Here is a 20,297-nt window from a genome sequence, read left to right as displayed (position 1 = left end):
TCATAGGATGAAGCTCAGGTCTAGATTCCATTGTTAACAGACTGCTATCTGAAAGATGGGATATTGTTGACAATGGTGTTTAAGTTGTTTACATTATAGAAAATGATATTAAGAGCTACTAAACACATAATTAAGTCAGAAACTGATAAGTTCCATTACATCACAAAATGACAAGTCAAACAAAAACGAAGCAAATACGTGCATGCCATTTCTGAACTTTTTTCTGTGCATGAGCAATAGATTATAATATATAACTGAATTAGTGAATAAACTCGCAACATCTTCACCAAATCGATATATTTTCTCCAACAATTACTGATTAAATTCTAATTTTTTTTGGTTTGCCACAGTCAGAAAAAAAAAACCAAATCCGAAAAATATTATACTGACAGAGCTTGTAGTCTCTTGTGACCTAACAAGGCCGTCTCGACTATCATATTATTTAAAAGCAGACGATATATATCGCGCACCTGCTGATTGGAGTTGTTTCCCTTTGCCTAGATACGCTTTGATCCACTTCCGGAAATAACAAACTTTTCACTGATGTGTTTTCTAAGCTACTCTTGATTATACATTGTCAGGCTACTGTCTCAATAAGGAAGCAAAATCTACCATGCAGGATCGCACATTTTAAAGTAAGGAAGACGGAGCACAAATCACGACCGACCCACTTATCGCACACGTGCGCCTTTGGTAACTTTGGACTTTGGATAGCTTGATGCAGGCGTCACGGTCGGTCGAGTTCACATTTGCTCGGAAGCTCAGTTGGGTAGTTCGCGATTTGTTGGGTAGCAGCATGTTTCTGAAAGCGGCAGCGTTCCTTGCACTCGGTATAACTTTGTCTTGTTATGCCGGGTTTAGCTGTGGCCTGACCACAGTTATTGTGTTTCTAGTTTATTTATTGACAGGGGGTCACAGGTTTGCCTTGGTGGTTTTCAAGACAGTTCCTCGAGATCTGAAGTAAGTTTTCTCTTTCCATTCTCACTTGTTTCCTGTAAACAAAACTCGATCGTCTTTAACACGTGCTGACTGTGTGCCGTGGTTTGAATACTAGTTTATCCATATGAACTAGAGTTCTAATTGACAATGACATTCAGGGTAGATTTCATATTTGACCTTTTGACTGTGATCGAAACATTTTGCTCGTTATTTATCACATATTTCTCTGCATTTTGAGAATCCTTTGCCTTTTCAAAGATTCTAAAATGAGTTTGAGTGGCATTATATAAGGTAGGTCACTTGCTTGCTTGCTTTCTTTTACATTTGTACTAATTATCGTGTGCCTCGTCATGCTCCAACGCACACAGTGACTTGGTTCGTTCCCAGCACAATTTCGGCAGTGTTTAACAGTACATCAACCAGTTTGTTACATCAGTGAGAATTTTACAATGAATGAATGAATGAATGACTGAATGAATGATTGCAAGAATTAAGAGTAAGAATTATATGTGAATGGATGAAAAAAAAATAGAAAAGAAAAAAAGAAAGAAATACATATGTGAATGAATGAAAGAATAAATGATACACCACGTCCATCCCATCCCAAACATCTTAAAGAATGCAAAACTATCGCTAGAACCAGGGAGACTCTCAGAGGTTGTAGATCATCCCTGTTAGAACACAAGTGTTTTTTTCAAGAATCTACTTTGAGACACTTTTTACATTAGTAATCAATTTGTAATTAATTTTGATATCTTTTTCCATGTGGGGAATGGCACCAACATTGACAGAATGTTAACTGACCCTGTCAGACACCCCTGAAAAATAGAAGTTGTGTCAAATACTAAGATCAACAAGAAAGATGTTTTAGAACTGTAACACTCAAGCATCACAAGCATCAATGGCGGATCAGATCAGATTGACGATATGTCATATTTTTCACACACATCCAATACACCCTAACAATTGTTTAGAAAGTATACACCTATCGCTGTTACTTGCCAACACCTTTCACCTGATGGTATATTCCCTTCATAACAATTAAAGGTGTATGTGAAAGAAGTTTTTGATGCAATAAGTAGAAACACTGTTACAGGATTTCAATGGCGAATTGGATCAGATTGGTATTATGTCATATTTTTCACACACCTCAAATACTATCACCATTACTTGCATACACATTGAACTAAAGCTTGAAAGAAGTTTTTAGCGATAGAATTTAGTCTTTCTTTGCTGTGTACGGAGAATTGAAGCCAGTGAGCTTTAACATGCCAACTTGAAACTTAACTACAAATCTACTGTACCAATACTGACACTAACAACAATTATTTGACATAAAATGAAGTGCCAGAATACGTAGCTCATCTTCTGCATGTAGGTTTTTAGTCATTACAACACTCAGCGAATGTAATCAGTTACTGAAATAATACACCGGGCTCAATCGTAAAGATGAAGCTGCTGCCATGTTGGGTGTCATGAGACAACCCACGGCATACGCTAACAGGCATTTCCTCCTTGTTAGAGTTTCCCTGCTAAAACAAAACAAAACAAAATTGTTTTGAAACAATTAGACCTGGCTCTGGATTCTTTTAAAGATATTGATCAATGTTTTAGTGAGTGGAATACAACTGAATATCACTTTGACAATATTTCAGCTACATATGGGGTTTCTGAGTTTGATCACTTTAAAACGACATTTGTGTACGCAGATGTACTGTCTCATGTTTTAGTAATCATTCAGTGTTGAGCATGCTAAAGCAGGCACACATGTTCAGTGGATATGGTGAATTAATTAACAATAGAATACTATATATAACCTTAGCAAGTGTAGATCTTGAATTTCACATCACATGTGCATTAGACATCCTACTGAGATGCACATTTACATGTCATGCAGTGAATAAACAAACTGATCCCACCCAAACAACTATTATTCCATCTAAGCTATTTTATATGAGTATTCACATATTACTTTGCTATAGGCAGCACACTTCATCACTGCTTGAAAACCCTTCAGTATATTGTCTGATTATACAGACTATACCAGGGAAGATCTGGGAGAGAATTGGTCTTCAGTGACCCATACTGGTCATAAGAGGGGACTAACAGGATTGGGTGGTCAGGCTTGCTGACTTTGTTGACATACATTCCCAATTTCTGAGATTGATGGTCTTGCTGTTCTTGGTCTTGATCACTGGATTGCCTGGTCCAGAGTCAGTTATATACAGACCACTGCCATATGGCTGGAATATTACAAGAGGTACCAACAACAGACAGCTGCCATATTTCAAACAACTGAAATTACAAATAAACAAACTTTGCCCCCTGAAAACAACATTTATTCCATCCAAAGCAAACTTTGTAAGTGTTTGACTAGGGATGTTGCAATACCTCTTGACAGGTTGCCAAATTATTGCAATACATAGCAGCTACAAACTAACTTTCCACTCACATAAGTTCATTGAAGTATGAACCTTCTCATAGCTGGGTTCAAAGTGTATGAACTTTGACCTTGTTCTAGTTTACTCTTACTCAATGAAGGTTTATACTCTAAAAAACTGTCACAAGTGGATGAAACTAAGTCCTCATGATTTATTTGATATGCTTTTGGAACCATAAGAGAGTGCACAATTTTATTGACGAAGTATGACTTCATATTTACACTGACTGGTTTTAGTACAATCTTACCAGAAGAAGTATATCTTGAAAATAAGAAATGACATCCGTGCAGTTTATATACATTTCATGGTAAATACTTGTGAGCGGGGTTTGTAAAAGTGGTTGATAATTGGAATTATTGTTGATAGGAACAAATATATAAATTGGTAAAGTGACGTTTAAATATACCTAAACAGGCCTATCACACTCTTTGAAAGGCTTTCAGAAGTGATACACACAAACTCTATTCGTGTCAACTGTATTGAGAGAAATACAGAGTTCTGGAGTATATTCTTAATCCTTCATAAGGCGAATGAAAGCTAGGATGCATAGAAGTCTATATAATGTACGATGTGTACATATGAAATGATAACAAAGATGGAAGGGATCCAGTAATTACATCATGCTGACTGGCAGTAGCAGTTGACAGACACGTCAGTAGGGGTGGCTGGGTAGCCTCGTGGTTGTTCGCTCATCATGCTGAAGACCCACCAGTGTGTGAAACCCATTTCTGGTGTTACCATCTGTCTTTTTGCTGGAATATTTCTAGAAGTGGGGTAAAACTAAACTCACTCACTCCTACATTAGCTGACACACTGTGATAGAACTGGAATAGTTCACACATGCCAGCTCTCGCTCATGCATGAACACAAATACTCACTCCTGCACTCGTTATCTCACTGGCACACACTAGTGCTGGCACGCAGGCACATACCCACAAACCCCAAACCACTCTGTACACCCAATCCAACCCCACTCTCCACCTTTGCAGGTTCTTCCCAGGAGGAGGCTCTTTGGTTGCCCATAGAAATGCTTCTGTTGTTTAAAGCTTAGATGCAGCCAAAAAATAAACATAATTAAAACACAGTTATCAGTTACTCATGACAATCGCAAATCAAAAGTTCTGTATTTTGTCCTTGTGTTTACTATGCTGAAAATGAAGCATACGGAATACCTAACCCAGTCAGAGCGGGTGGGCAAGCACTCAAGTGTAATGAAGACTTACATTGGTTGGTTCATTTGCCTATACACTCAGGGCTGTTTGTTTGTGGCGTAAATTAGCCTGATAGGTGTTAAGTTCAAATTGAATCTGGTTGATGATTGAAATTGTGGCTGCTTATAACAATCAACATGTTTTGTTTCTTCTGTAATGAGTACAGCCTGGATTAGACAACTCCTGCTCACAACCTAGAACCAGTAATCTGGGCATCCCTGCTTTGAGCTGTGTGAACCTATTTACTGAGCACAGCTGTTGAAACCACTTTTCACCCCAGCTGGGGTGAAATTAGTGCATTGTCTGAACTCCAGTTTCGCAGGTTTTTTCATTGCACTATTTTTCACCTTTATCATGTACATAAGTAGAGTATGCATTTTTGATAATTTGTTACTTTAAGTCCATACGGTATGACAATGTCCAAAGATGTGTTTTGAGTTGCTTGTAAACAGAAGTTATTGATGTCACATCATGACTTGGTTCTTTCACCTTCCCTGCCCTCCACTGAAGGTCAGTGGGTGGTCACCTGATCATGGTCATCAGGCTTGTTATGTCATACTGCTTAAAGCTTGCAGATACCCCAGCGGGCTAGACTATTGAAGTCAGAATGTAAGCTTCACAACTTGTTTCTTTGAGAGGCATTTAGAAGTTGGATCAACAAGGAAGGATCACAACATATATTGTCTTCCTTCCTTGTAACCTTGACCTTAAGTGCAAGCCACAACAAGTTTGGCCCAAACTCACTTACCCAGTGTTTCATGATATCTTGTACTTGTTTTTGTCACTGTTGAGTCCAGTTTATTTATTTAGTTTAATACTAAATAATGTATGAGTTACTATTGAGTAGCGGCAGTTTGGTACCTAACTCTGAATATTAGGTTCAAATCCTGAAACAGACTTGATCAAGATAGTGCTAGAATTTATACTTTCTTTAAAACGTTTTATCTCAAATAAGATGGTACATATTATCCAAATGACCTGTTGGGATCATGAGGAATGTTTTGAACTATTGAAGGGGAAACAACTAGCGCAGTGGGGATGTTGCATCATGCTGTCACAATATTGTTAGTCTGTTGTGACCAACTATTGCAATAGTTTCTTTCTCCATGTTTCATTTGAGTGTCTAGTTCATATGAAATGAAAACAACTTGAAGTACATGTAGTTATGTCAGTCAGTGACACGAGACTTGAAGCAAACAGTAAAAACATAAACCCATTGAAACTGTCTGCACCCAAAGAATGAAAATATACAAAACATCATAAGTATTTCATAAAAATAAATCTGAATACCCATTTGGATGGAGAATACATCAGCAGGAGGCCGTTAATAAACTATTGATCATGTTGATAGTCACAAATACTATCAATGCATCAATAGTTTTATGTATCTACCATTGATTAATTGCTATCGGAGACTCAACAACTGCAGTCCATTGATAGTTCAGTGTATTGTTACAGCCCTAGTTTGGTAACTACACCCCACTCTGTATGTTTTCAGGTTCAGAGTTTTATGTTTTATGGTTTGTGCATTTCGTACCCTTGAAGATCTGGGTTAGAATAGTTCTTCAGCAACCCATGCTTGCTGCAAAAGGCGAGTATGCTTGTCGTAAGAGGCAACTAATGGGACTGGGTGGTGAGACTTGCTGGCTTGGTTGACTCATGTCATAAGTCCCCAGTTGTGCAGATCATTGCTCCAGATTTGATTGTTCATAGACTGTTGCCATGAAGCTGGAATTTTGCTCTCTCTCTCACTCACTCACTCACTCACTCACTCACTCACTCACTCACTCACTCACTCACTCACTCACTCACTCACTCACTCTGCATGTCAGTGTTATGTGATTGCCTTGGAATTGTGATTCTGTGTTTCAGCGTGTGATTCACATGTTCAGATGTCAGTTTACTTGTATTCCAGAGGTCTGGTCGTACTCTTGAAGTTAACATTAGGAGTGAAGTATCATCTCAGGAAAAACACAAGTGTTTCAGCACTTTTCCAAAGCAATGTCAAGAATTATCCCCAGAAAGCATGTTTTGTGTGTGAAGACAAGACTTGGACGTTTGAGGATGTGGAAAATTATTCCAACTCGGTGGCCAACTTTTTTCATGAGGCGGGATACCGAAAAGGTGATGTTGTGTCAATCTTCATGGAGAATCGGCCTGAGTTTCCGTGTTTCTGGCTGGGCCTGTCAAAGATTGGAGTTGTAGGGGCCCTGATTAACTTCAATCAGAGGGACAAGGCTTTTGCTCACAGCTTGAATGTGTCACAGTCCAAAGCGCTGATATTTGGAGGGGAGCTGTCACAAGGTGAGGAACTGCTACTGCATTCATGATAATGGAAGATGCAGTACTGTAAGATGTAGTTGGGCTCAGTGCTGGTCTCATTGTCAAGTCTGTTTTCTTGAGGACCAGTAAAGCTGAATACAGATGTGGATGAATTTTGTTTATTTTTTTGCTGTTTAATCATGTCTCTATCAACAATATTCCAGCTATGTATGTATATAAATCATCAAATCAGAACCAGACAATACAGTGATCATTATCTACATGTTTTGGATACAATATGTCAACCATGTCTGTGAACCTGACCATGTTATACCATTAGTCATCTCTTATGACAAGCATGAGTTGCTGAAGATCATTTGTAACTCAGATTTTCACGGGTCATGCACATGGATAAATGAAGTCATTTTAATTTGTATTACTTTTGAAATCTGACATTGATTAATGTTAAATTCTAAACCAAACCAGGAACAGAAACAACTGTATGGAGTGCAAAGATCACCTTCTTGTTGTTTTTTCATTCTGTTTGTGGTCAGTGAGGTAGCTATAATGTCCATAGCATTTGCTTGTCACGCTCAAGGCCAAGGTTCAGTTTACCTGATGGGCTCAGTGTTTGAAGCCCATTTCTGTGTCCATTGTCATGATGGTGCTGGAATATTGCTAAAAGTGCTTAAGACATACTCAGTCGTTTTAACTGCACAGTGAGCAGTGCCTCTCAAATCTTTATTAGGTCAACACCAGTGTGACTAGACTGTTGCAGATACACCAGGATCAGAAGGTATTTCCACAAGCTAGTCCTTTGGACCTCAGACTAATTTTTGTCAGTAGAAATCACTGAAAGTGATCAGGTGATAGTAAATATTTGGTGTATCACGCAGACGTCTCTGCCATGAGCCTGCTGAAAAAATAGCCTCACAGGATGTTCTATTTCCTCTGTTAGGTGCTGATTTGTGTGACTGATGTGCATACTGGGTGAACCATAGTGATACTGCCTGACGCTTCTTTTTCCTGATGTTGAAAATGAATGGGCAGTTCCAGAAAGCAAATGTTTGAATCTTTACTCCCTATCATTTCAGTCATGTCCTTCTGTCAGTGGCATCAGAATTAGCTGTGGTTATAATTTTATTTCCCTCACATCAAATTGCTTGAGACTGCCTGTTGTATAAAAACTGAATCAGTTTTGGAAGATGACATCTGATCATCTCACTAATCCATCCTTCATGTGTGTGTTCGAAGTTAGCAGGCAGGTTCACACCTTCCCCTGTGAAGAGTGTGTCTGATTCTTACCAGAGGGAAGTATTTGTGTGGTTTTAGTGTCTGGTTTGATTGTTATACGTATTGTATTGTCTGTGTATTAGATGATGGAGGAGTCTCAGCTTGAAGTGTTGTCATGCTTCTATTCCAGCTGTGAAGGATGTTCTCCCCCTGCTGGAGAATAACCCAATTTTGTACAGCAGCGGTACCCTAGCAACCAATGACATCACTCCCATCAACCTCGACCAGAGGCTGCAGAAAAGTCCAACATATCCACCACCACATACCCAGGGATCATTTAGAGGTGGGTGACACATTTCTTCTCTCTATACCCGAGGATGTTTTAGAGGTGGGTGACATATTCTTTCTCTGTATACTAAGATGTTTTGGAAATGGGTGATTTGTCCCTTCTCCCTGTAGCCAGGGGTGTGTTGGAGATGGGTGACATGTCCCCTCTCCCTGTAGTCAGGGGTGTGTTGGAGATGTGTGACTTGTCCACTCTCCCTGTAACCAGGGGTGTGTTAGAGATGGATGACTTGTCCACTCTCCCTGTTGCCAAGAGTGTGTTGGAGATGGGTGACTTGTCCACTCTCCCTGTAGTCAGGGATGTGTTTGAGATGGGTGAATGGTCCCCTCTCTCTGTAGCCAGGGGTGTGTTAGAGATGGGTGAATGGTCCCCTCTCCCTGTAGTCAGGGGTGTGTTAGAGATGGGTGATTAGTCCACTCTCCCTGTAGCCAGGGGTGTGTTGGAGATGGGTGACAGGTCCCCTCTCCCTGTAACCAGGGATGTGTTGGAGGTGGGTGACTTGTCCCCTCTCCCTGTAGTCAGGGGTGTGTTAGAGATGGATGACAGGTCCACTCTCCCTGTAACCAGGGGTGTGTTAGAGATGGTTGACTTGTCCCCTCTCCCTGTAGCCATTTTGAATAACTTACCATAAAGGAACACATATTGCACCCTGAGACAAAGCTCCACTTCTGTCCCTGTACCCACAGGCAAGCATGGGATTTGTGTCAACATGGTTTCACTGTTCTTTTCAGATAAGTTATTCTTTGTCTACACATCTGGAACTACAGGCTTACCAAAGGCCGCCATCGTCACTCATACAAGGTGAGCTGCTCATCACTGCTCATCACTACAGTGTTCATTACTGCTCATCACTGTTCATCACTGCTCATCAGTGTTTATGATTGCTCATGATAGTTTGATGTTTGTGTTTGTGTTTTTAAGTTAAGACTTGTTCTGATGATGTTTCCTGCAAGCACCATACTCATCCTTGTGTCAGTAGTCAGGAAATGTATGCAGTGTTATATGACATCCACTCTAATTGTGTTATATTTGGTAGAGCCTATGTTCTATTTCTGCAGTAGTCCTAGGATCCACAATCAGTAGTGAGAGAAGTTTAGCTGCAAGGATAACACTTCTTTCTTCAGGTTTTACTACATGGCCAATGCCATTCGCTATTTCTTCAACATCAGCTCAAGTGATGTGTTGTATGATACGCTGCCCCTATACCACACAGCAGGGGGAATTCTTGGTATTGGACAGGCCTTCCTGGGGGGCACAACTGTTGTCATACGTAAGAAGTTCTCCGCCAGTCAGTTCTGGAGTGACTGTGCCAAATACAACTGTACAGTAAGTTCTCTCTGTTTCCTCCCACCAAAATGTCAATGTCTGAGTGCTGCAGAGCTTCTAGATTTACCTCCCCAAGAACTGGGAAAGAGAATTTAGACAAATGACCATTTTCAGGATTATGAGCCATTTTCTGAATTTAGAAAGGGCCACTAAACCCCATTTGCAGTTGCTTCACTCGGCTAACATCACTGGTGGAAACATTAAGTTTATATTTTTTTAGTTCAATTCACAATTAAACAGTGACATGGCAACATTTGCAATGTTTGCATTCCCACAATGTATCTGTAGTAAGCTTCATCTGGATGTACTGAATTGTGGTGTTTATATTGTCCTACATGGTTCTCATTAATCACAAATTTAATCAAAGTAATTTATAGGAGATATTTAACCCAAACGTAAACTGTCATCAAATACAAGCATACTTGTACTTAAACTATAATAGTTCAGGTTGACAGTGTGTTTTATTAAACAAAACATTGGTAGATCCAACGGCATTTCTTAAATGCTGTGATTTTACTCCAAAGGATGTTAAAATTATTACTTTTGTTTCAGATTGCTCAGTATATAGGTGAAATCTGTCGCTACTTGCTTCTTCAACCATTCCGCCCAGAGGAGACTCAACACAAAGTTCGTCTGATGTTTGGCAATGGACTCAGACCTCAGATATGGGCTGACTTTCAGAAGAGGTTTGGGGTCAAAACTATGGGAGAGTTTTATGGTGCCACAGAAGGCAACTGTAATATAGGTGAGACATCAGTTTTCAGCTTCAAGTCATGTCAAAGAATATATCTGTTCAGGAGCTTGTCTGTAGACTTGTCCTTGACCTTGGTTCTATAGGCCACTTATTATTATTTGACGCTGTTGTTTGTGAAAACTTTAAAAATCTTGTGTTCAGTAACTCTGTGACAAAAATGGTGACATATATTTTCTCTTTAGGGAAGCTAGAGACCGTTTTAGGGCCACGTAAGTGTGGAAATGTTTCATTTATCCTGACTTGCTCATTAATCTCCACTTTTCAGGAGGAATACTGTTGGTCTTTTTTCTGAAATATCTTTTCGTTTGTTTCAGTAAATTTTGAGAACAGAGTAGGAGCTGTTGGCTTCACAACCCGCATTGCACCATTTTTGTACCCAGTCACGCTGATCCGCGTGGATGAAGCAAGTGGAGAGCCTTTGAGGGACAGACATGGAATGTGTATACATGCTCAGCCAGGTGAGTGTGACACAGGATGTGTATACATGCTAGGCCAGGTGAGTGTGTCACAAGATGTCTTTACATGCAAAGCCAGATGAGTGACACAGGATGTGTATACATGCTCAGCTAGGTATGTAACACGGGATGTGTATACATGCTCAGCCAGGTGTGTCACAAGATGGGTATACACGCTTAGCCAGGTGAGTGACACAGGATGTGTATACTTGCTCAGTCAGGTGAGTGACACAGGTTGTGTGTACATGCTCAGCAAGGTGACTCAGACTCAAGATGTGTAGACATGCTCAGCAAGGTGAGTCTGACTCAGGATGTGTATATATGCTCAGCCAGGTGAGTCCCACTTTATTTGTGTAGACATGCTCAGCCATGTGAGTCTGACTCAGGATGTGTGTACAAGCTTAACCAGGTGAGTCTGATGTAACATTTTTCATATATTTCTGAAAACTTTACCATGTTTACTGTTTATTTCAGGTGAGACCGGTGAGTTGGTGGGGAAGATTGTCAAAGGCAACCCGCTGCGAGAGTTTGATGGCTATGTTAACAAGAAGGCATCTGAGAAGAAGGTTGTCCAGAATGTGTTTAGGAAGGGAGATACAGCATTCCTTACTGGTCAGTAGTTGTAACCACAGCTGCCATATTGTTACATTAAGATTCAGGTCATAGGTACTATCAGATGAAGGTTGATAAACTGAACAAATGGACTGGCCCTGTACCAGAGTCAGTGTGGCTGTAACCATTTTTGTTCTGTCTGAGAACTTGTAACAATATTTGCTCCGCTAGACGTGCATGACCAGGTATCTTGTTATGTTTTTCATTAGACCATGATGCTAGAGGACAACATTTAATGGAAACCGGTTATTAAATTGTAACCGATTCCATTTCTTGAAATATAAGTATATACTTGTCAACACCTTGCTTTATGTCAGTTAAACATGCAAGCACTTTCCTGTTTGCAGGAGATGTGTTGATGATGGATGAGTTGGGGTACATGTATTTCCGGGACCGAACTGGAGACACGTTCAGATGGAAGGGAGAAAATGTGTCTACGTCAGAAGTGGAAGGCACCATCCACAACGTCCTGAAGCTGCAGGACGCAGTCGTGTATGGGGTGGAAGTCCCAGGTACTAACCTCACCTGACTGAACCCACAGCAGGTGTATGTTTATTTTGAATGTATTTTAATTTTGCCATTTGTAACAAGTACCTGAGAGAAGATCAGACAAACCTGTGACTGTAAATATGAACAACTGTTCCAGTCTTTGGCGATGTAAGTGGATTTTGCTTCAAGGATAATCTAGATTTCTGGTTGTTGGTCATGTTGATAAGGTTGCTGACTCGAATCCAGACTGTGGCTCCACACAAGTAATAGAATTGCATGTGTCCAGGAGAGTGTAATCACAAATATAATGTCTTACATTACTTATGAAAACATGGTTTGTATTTTTTTTTGTAGCTTTTAAGACAATAAGAACAAAAAGGAGCAAAAAAGGAGTATCATTGATGATGCTTCTCTTCATTATGTGCCTTGGATGGTAGACTGATATATATGAATTTTGTAGGTTACGAAGGTCGTGCTGGAATGGCTGCCATTGTGGATGAGACCAACTCCTTGGACCTGCCTGACCTGAACCAAGCCCTGCAGCGGGCACTTCCCCCGTATGCCCGTCCAGTCTTCATCAGACTGACCAAGGCAGTGGACACCACAGGTAAGTCCAACATCACTAGCGACAATACTGCTCCGTCTTGTCTTGGGAGGGTTATATAAACAGTGCTAGAAATTGGCTCCAGGCATAAATCCAGAGCAGGAAATGGAAGGGAAGAAGAGCTATGGATAGTGTGTCACTGTATGGGGAAGCAAATGTTGCAACCCTTGACTTACTATACAGCACAAGTAAACTTATAGTGTCAGTTCAGATTGTCCCCCACTAAAAATGGGGGGAGGGGTGGGTGGGTATTAGAGTGTGCTCCGTCCGTCTGTCTGTCCATCCATGCACATTTATTTTTTCCAGAGCCGAACTTTAAAACTGTTCAATATTTCTTCATCAAACTTGTCACAAAGATAAATCTGTTGGTAGTTTGCCTTTTGCCTTTTGGTAGTTTGGGTATTCTGAATTAAATATTTTTGACATTTCTATGGCTACAAGTTTGACTTCGACAGAAATAGGTGGTAGTGCTCTTTTCCGAAGCAGAACTCTAAAACCATTCAATGTTTCTTCACCTAACTTGACACATAGATAGATCTGGTGGTGGACTGGTGCCTTTTGGTAGTTTTAGAATTCTGAATAACACCGCTTGGCGTTTCCTTGGCAGCAAGTTTGACTTGGACTAAATTGGTGGTAGTGCTGCTTTCCAAAGAAGAACTCTAAAACTGTTCACCATTTCTTCACCAAACTTGACACATAGATTGTTGTGGTGGTGTACTGGTGCCTTTTGGTAGTTTTGGAATTCTGAATAAAATATTTTTGGCACTCCCATGGCAAGAAGTTTGACTTGGCTGAAATTGGTGGTCGTGCTCTTTTCCAGAGTAGAACTCTAAAACCATTCAATGTTTCTCCACCAAACTTTACAGATAGATAGATCTGTTTTGATGTTTCTGTGGCAACAAATTTGTCACATAGCTTGGTCTAGTGGTGTACTGGTGTCTGTTGGTAATTTTTTAATCCTGATTAAAATATCTTGGCATTTCCATGGCAAAAATTAAAATATTATGGCAATGAATATTAGAACAGCAGGACCGAATTATCGCCATTACAAGTTCCCGTTGAATAATTGGACGTAATTTTGACAGCCAGCAGAAGTCAGCCGTTTCCGTCAGATTCTGTAAGCAATAAGCGTGAGTCAGGATAAGGAAAAATACGTAATTTTCTGTATAAAACTGATATTTTATACTTATCCTGAATCATGACAAAAGCCCTCCCAGCCGCCCTGCACAGGCACGCTGAATTACTTAAATTTCGTGTCGGGCAATGTACAAGGAGAGAGTAAAGAGCATGGCAGGTCACATTAACGGTTGCGCAGGAAAGGGGAGGCTATACGTGGGTGAGTGTATTTTATGTCCACTTCTTTCAGAAGGGAACTTCAAGGGATTTCTGGTGTTCCACTACCTTTGCCAGGGAAGAAGAGATAAGCAATAAGAATGAGTCAGGATAGCGAAAAATCATAGGAAGTAAACACACATGCTCAGGTAGTTACAGCCAGGAGACGATTACTTCTTTGCCTGTTTGCCAACATGTGAAACCTGTTCTAAACTAGCACTGATATAGCTACAAGGTAACTTGTAGAGACAAATTCAACAAGAGGACAAAGTCATCATTATTTCCTGTACTAGCAAAATATCCTTCATGAATAAGTCTGCAAGTTATAATTATGCCAAATGTGTTGGTGAGTATGTAGAATAGTGGAAGGAGAGCAATGAAAGGTTTTAAAAGTTCTGCTCCTGAAATGAGCACGATCACACATTTTCAGTCTAAGTCGAACTTGTTGCCATTCAAACGCCAAAATATTTTAATTGTTGCCATGGAAATGCCAAAATATTTTAATCAGGATTAAAAAATTACCAAAAGACGCCAGTACACCACTAGACAAAGCTATGTGACAAGTTCGTTGCCATAGAAACATCAAAACAAATCTATCTAAGTGTCAAGTTTGGTGAAGAAACATTGAATGGTTTCAGAGTTCTGCTTTGTAAAGCAGCACTACCACCAATTTAGTCCAAGTCAAACTTGCTGCCAAGGAAACGCCAAGCGGTGTTATTCAGAATTCTAAAACTACCAAAAGGCACCAGTCCACCACCAGATCTATATCAATAAGCATGAGTCAGGAGAAGTATAAAATATCAATTTTATTCAGAAAATTACGTTTTGTCATTAGTCAGCACTATACTCAAGTGCATTTAAAGTAAATATATATGGGTGTTTTGCAGGCACCTTCAAGCTGAAAAAGACAGATCTGAGGAAGGAAGGATACAACCCTAACACTGTGAAGGACAGACTGTATTACATGAATGCTAAGGCTGGAATGTTTCAGCCCGTCACCCCACAAGTCTACAGGGACATCTGTGATGCAAAGATCCGCCTCTGAGCTTGTGTTGGTTCTGTGAAACTTCAAACGCTCATCACAGCATTCCAAGTTCATTATTATTTGGCCTTGCTTTTCACGACAGAACTGTGCCTACATTGAAGTATATCCTATATTTGTTATAAACAAAGTAGATATTAGAGTTGGCCTAGGTCAATATAAACAGTGTACAGGGGACAGGTAATACATTATGGCTTGTCTGTTGTTCTTTGTGGACATCGTGTGTGATTGAGGACATTTGTGATGCTGAAACGAGTGAGAAGTGATGATTGTCTATTTTAAAGAATGAATCTAACTAAGCTCACATCCTCTACTAAAGATGAATTGCTAACCAAACACTTTCCCTTTCTTTTTGTGTATCTCAAGATTCTCTGTGGTCAAAGTTATGTTTGATATGAACTAGAAATGATTCAAGAAAACATTGTCACACAGTGTTAGAGTGTTATAAGATCATGAATCATGAAAGAGTGGCATTAAACAATGTCTTGCTAATGCTCGAAGAACACACCTCTCAATGTTTGCTCAGTTATTATTTTTGTTGGTTCTGGAAACCATAAAAGTCCTTGACACATCTTGTTTAGTTATCTGATTCTTGGCCATATTTTGAGTTCCCTGGTCATGTTTTCAGTTGGCTTCTATTCCAGATTTGAAACCTTTTTGGAATGGTAGTGTAGCCTAAGACCCTGATTCTATTCCCCACGTGAGTGAAACCCTTTTCTGACATCCCCTGTTGTGATATGGCTGGAATATTGCTGAAGTGGCGTGAAACCTCACTCACTCACTCAATAATGGTATATCTAGGAAATGCTATGGAAATATATGGTTTTAGTGTACAAACTCATGGTTGGGTGATGCAACAAGTCATTATCAAGTCATCTATAAGGAGATATACAGCTGCTGTTTCATGAAACTATCAGTATCATCAACAATTTCATTAACACACTTTGTTGACTGAAGTGTGATGAAGTATCCAAGGTGTTTTGAATGTGTGAATGAAGTAAATGGCTTTCTGAATATTGCCACACAGATATTTATGCAACAATTGCATGATTTCTCAGGACTTTCTAAATGTTAATCCGATGCAGCTAATTGGGCCTTCATGGTATAATCTATTCTGTCAGCATTGTAAGATTGGTTAACTATTAGCTGTTTCTTGCTGTGCTGTGCAACAGTCTATAGACTGAGTCATTTGTAAACTTGCATGTATTTATTATGCTTATTCACAGATAAAGAGTGTGTGTTGCATCTTCTTTCTTAAAAATATGCGTTTGATGCCTGCATTCATTGTGATAGTTTCATAGCATATCATGATATTGATGCCAGAATCATGGTGAGGGTAGAGGTATCTTCAACTCTGATATTTGTCAGATTTAAATGTTTCATTGACAAAAGATTTTGTTATGGTCATATGTCCTACTTGCATATACCATGTTCCTGCTTGACCTCCACGAGGCATGAAGTAATTTTAGATTTGTCAGAGTCTGATTTAGAGAGATATACATCTACAGTGTATCATTTCAAAAATATCCAGTTTAACTTTTTATACAAATCATGAAAATCATACCAATGACTGAACAATCAACATCATAATAGTTTCATATTTATCATAATAATGACAGACGTAAACTGTATTTCATGAGTTTGCATATTGGAGACATGTCTTTTTTCTTGTTATCTCCTGCATGATGGGAGGTACAGTAGCCTAGTGGTGAAAGCATTTGCTTATTATGTTGAAGACTGGGGTTTCATTCTCCACATGGGTACAGTGTGTGAAGCCCACTTCTGGCGTACCCCAACCACAACATTGCTGGAAATAGGAGGGTGTCAAATCATACTGATTCTTTTGCATGTACCTATCAGTAATATGACGAGATTCTGCATATGTGATAGAACCAACATACACAGTGTGAGTGAGTGTAGTTTTACGCCGCACTCAGCAATATTCCAGCTATATGGCGGCGGTCTGTAAATAATTGAGTCTGGACCAGACAATCCAGTGATCAACAACATGAGCATCGATATGCGCAAATGGGAACCGATGGCGTGTGTCAATCAAGTCAGCGAGTCTGACCACCCGATCCCGTTAGTCGCCCCTTACGACATGCATATTCGCTTTTTACGGCAAGCATGGGTTGCTGAAGGCCTATTCTACCCTGGGACCTTCACGGGTCAACCAACATTCACATGTCATAAGGCATGTAAAGACCCATATTACGCCACCTAAAAGGCAAATGTAGTATGTCAGTACATTCTGAATGGTCAACCAGTATCGATAGCTCAGGTGGTCAGAAATCAGAGTTATGTCCCTTTGTGTATTTTCTGCAATGGGGGCCTCTGGTTGATGATATAGGGTATTACTGAAACGTGATGTACAATTACCGAAATGTGAATTTTGTTTACCTCTCCATAGTGTCTTTGTCACATTTACAAATTAAATCAATATTTTATTTGACTTCAGTATTTACAGATTTGAATAAAGGGACGCATCCTATTCATAGACTGGATGTGAACTAAAATCGTTATTGAATCGTCAGTTCCTAGCTGTGAAAGAATATTTTTATTTGTATTTTTTTCCCCACACAGTGCCGAATCACACATCTTGTTGAACAATAACCTTAAGCATAAACGGTATCTGTATGCATGGTTTGTTTTACGTTGGTGTGAACTTGTTATTTCAATCATTGCCAAGACAGAGACTGAGTGTATTGTGTGAAGCACTGATATAGTGTTTGTATGGCTGTATTTATTTACGAACTGTGAATTTGTAATCTCTTCCAGAAGATGACCTTCTGTATATTTGTAAATACGAACTCATCTAACACTGTATATGCAATAAATCTGTCTTTATGATTTGTGTAATTCTCATTATTATCTAACACTTAAAAACCAGTAGTAGTACTTCCAACGTGACCATGGACACTCCGATGCTTACAAAAAGTTTTTGAGTGAGTTTAGTTTTTACGCCATGCTCAGCAATATTCTCGCTATATGGTGGCTGTCTGTAAATAACTGAGTCTGGACCAGACAGCTCAGTGATCAACAGCATGAGCATCAGTCTGAACACCTGATTTCGGTAGTCACCTCTTATGACAAGCATAGTTTTGTGACCAGCATGGGTTGCTGAAGACCTATTCCACCCTGGATCTTCACGAGTTGAGGCAATTTGGAAGGAATGCTTTTCTCAAATGACGGTCCAACCCATAACATCCTGAGATCTCTGACAGATTTGGGGATGGATCAGGTATGGTGGCTGGGCAATCCCCCATTCATGATTGTTGAAGTAGTACGAGGACTAGCAGCTTCTGTTGTTCTGTGTGCAGTTATGTGGGTGTTTCAGGGTGACAACAGACTTGCAGGTGTGAAATGATCTCGACTATTTCCCTAACTGAACACATATGTGAATGACTTAGGGGAAGGTGCATCAACGTTACAGGCCTGTGAACACACTAACTTGGGCGGTGCAGCAGGATGCCTGGAACAGACTCTCAGATCGCCACTGGTATACTCTACCCAGCGTGCATTATCGAGAGTTGAGAGACAAACCGGGGGTAGTGTGTACCACTAATAAACAAACCTGACAGCTAGCCTACCATTCAACTATCAACATCCATGGTCATATTTTATGGCTGGTTGTAATGTGTTTCCGGTGGTGTCCATAATCAACCTGTGAATAATACCAGAAACTAATATCTCTTCCATGTTTTGAATTTGAAGGTTAAATTCGAATATCCCCAGCTTTATTTTTGAATGTATGTCTACAGGATATATTAATTTTACTCCCTTGTGAAGATTTCGTGAACCTGCCACTACAGCCTTCTGTTCAGTACAAATGATGGAATAGGATTTTCTTCACTGGAGTGTCCAGTCCATACTCCATAATGAGGGCTCAGGACAGGAATATTACGGGTTGAACAACAAACCAACATGATATTTGAGAGACATACTACAAATTATACGTACGCTTCAAAATGCCCTGCAGCCCCACCCATGACACAGGGCATACTACTTGCATCAAGTGTTTGTGGAATGGTAGACTCTGGGCCCGGCAACCTGGTGGTTCAGTTCATGAGCATGAGCAGACTGGTATGATGCTGCAAACCAAATCTTCGAGGCTAACCGCCCGATTGATCTTGGTAGAAATTACATATCGCTGGGTCTGACAAGTACTCCTTCTAACAGAATCCCCATTTTGTGGAAAGGACTAGGAACTAATTGTCTAAAGACAGTCTCATCCACACAAATCCTACTTTCCAGCCTTCATCTTAACAATGAATATAAATATACTGAAGCACAAAAGTAACGTCGCATTTCAAAACCAAATGCAAACTTTCGTATTTGCAAAATAATATGTTTTATTTCCATTGGATCGTTTTGGTAACATGGATTTCAATCCATCTTGACAGTTAACCTTATATATGTATGCTGGTGACGGTGCGCCATGCATTGGTGGATGTTGTGGTGTACTCCTGTATGTCGGTGGCGGTGTGCCATGCATTAGTGGATGTTGTGGTGTACTCATGTATGCCGGTGGCAATGCCCCATGCATTGGTGGATGTTGTGGTGTCCTCATGTATGCTCGTGGCGGTGCACGATGCATTGGTGGATGTTGTGGTGTACTCATGTATGCCGGTGGCGATGCGCCATGCATTGGTGGATGAGATGGTGGTGGCTCATGTATGCACTTGGTGGTGCCCCATGCATTGGTGGATGCTGCGGTGTACTCATGTATGCCGGTGGCAGTGCCCCATGCATTGGTGGATGTTGTGGTGTCCTCATGTATGCTCGTGGCGGTGCACGATGCATTGGTGGATGTTGTGGTGTACTCATGTATGCCGGTGGCGATGCGCCATGCATTGGTGGATGAGATGGTGGTGGCTCATGCATGTCAGTGGTGGTGTGCCATTCATTGGTGGATGTGATGGTTGAGTCTCTTGTATGAGGGTGGTGGTGCCCCATGCATTGGTGGATGTTGTGGTGTACTCATGTATGCCAGTGGTGGGGCCCCATGCTATGGTGGATGTTGTGGTGTACTCATGTATGTCGGTGGTGGTCCCCCATGCATTGGTGGATGTTGTGGTGTACTCATGTATGTCGGTGGGGGTGTGCGATGCATTGGTGGATGTGATGGTGATGGTGCTCCATGTATAGGTGAATGTTGTGGTGTGCTCACATATACCGGTGGCGTTGCACGTTGCATTGGTGGATGTTGTGGTGTACTCATGTATGCCGGTGGTGGTGCACCATGCATTGG

The 20,297-nt window shown here is 40.4% G+C and overlaps 1 protein-coding gene across 1 annotated transcript; it reads left to right on the top strand.

The window, feature by feature from the left end:
• The first annotated feature begins 495 nt into the window (after positions 1-495).
• On the top strand, positions 496-17,892 carry LOC137273755 (long-chain fatty acid transport protein 4-like). The gene is made up of 11 exons (XM_067806586.1): positions 496-960; positions 6,507-6,895; positions 8,277-8,429; positions 9,164-9,233; positions 9,557-9,758; positions 10,311-10,503; positions 10,827-10,970; positions 11,442-11,579; positions 11,927-12,091; positions 12,529-12,675; positions 14,892-17,892. Exons 1-11 carry the CDS (start codon positions 719-721, stop codon positions 15,047-15,049), a joined length of 2,001 nt encoding a protein of 666 aa, XP_067662687.1. The 5' UTR covers positions 496-718; the 3' UTR covers positions 15,050-17,892.
• The last annotated feature ends 2,405 nt before the right edge of the window (positions 17,893-20,297 follow it).

This window comes from Haliotis asinina, chromosome 2 (genome assembly GCF_037392515.1).
Source record: "Haliotis asinina isolate JCU_RB_2024 chromosome 2, JCU_Hal_asi_v2, whole genome shotgun sequence".
In the NCBI taxonomy this organism is placed as follows: domain Eukaryota; kingdom Metazoa; phylum Mollusca; class Gastropoda; order Lepetellida; family Haliotidae; genus Haliotis; species Haliotis asinina.
Note: the sequence above shows the minus strand (reverse complement) of the source record. Positions and strands in the feature narration are given on the sequence as shown.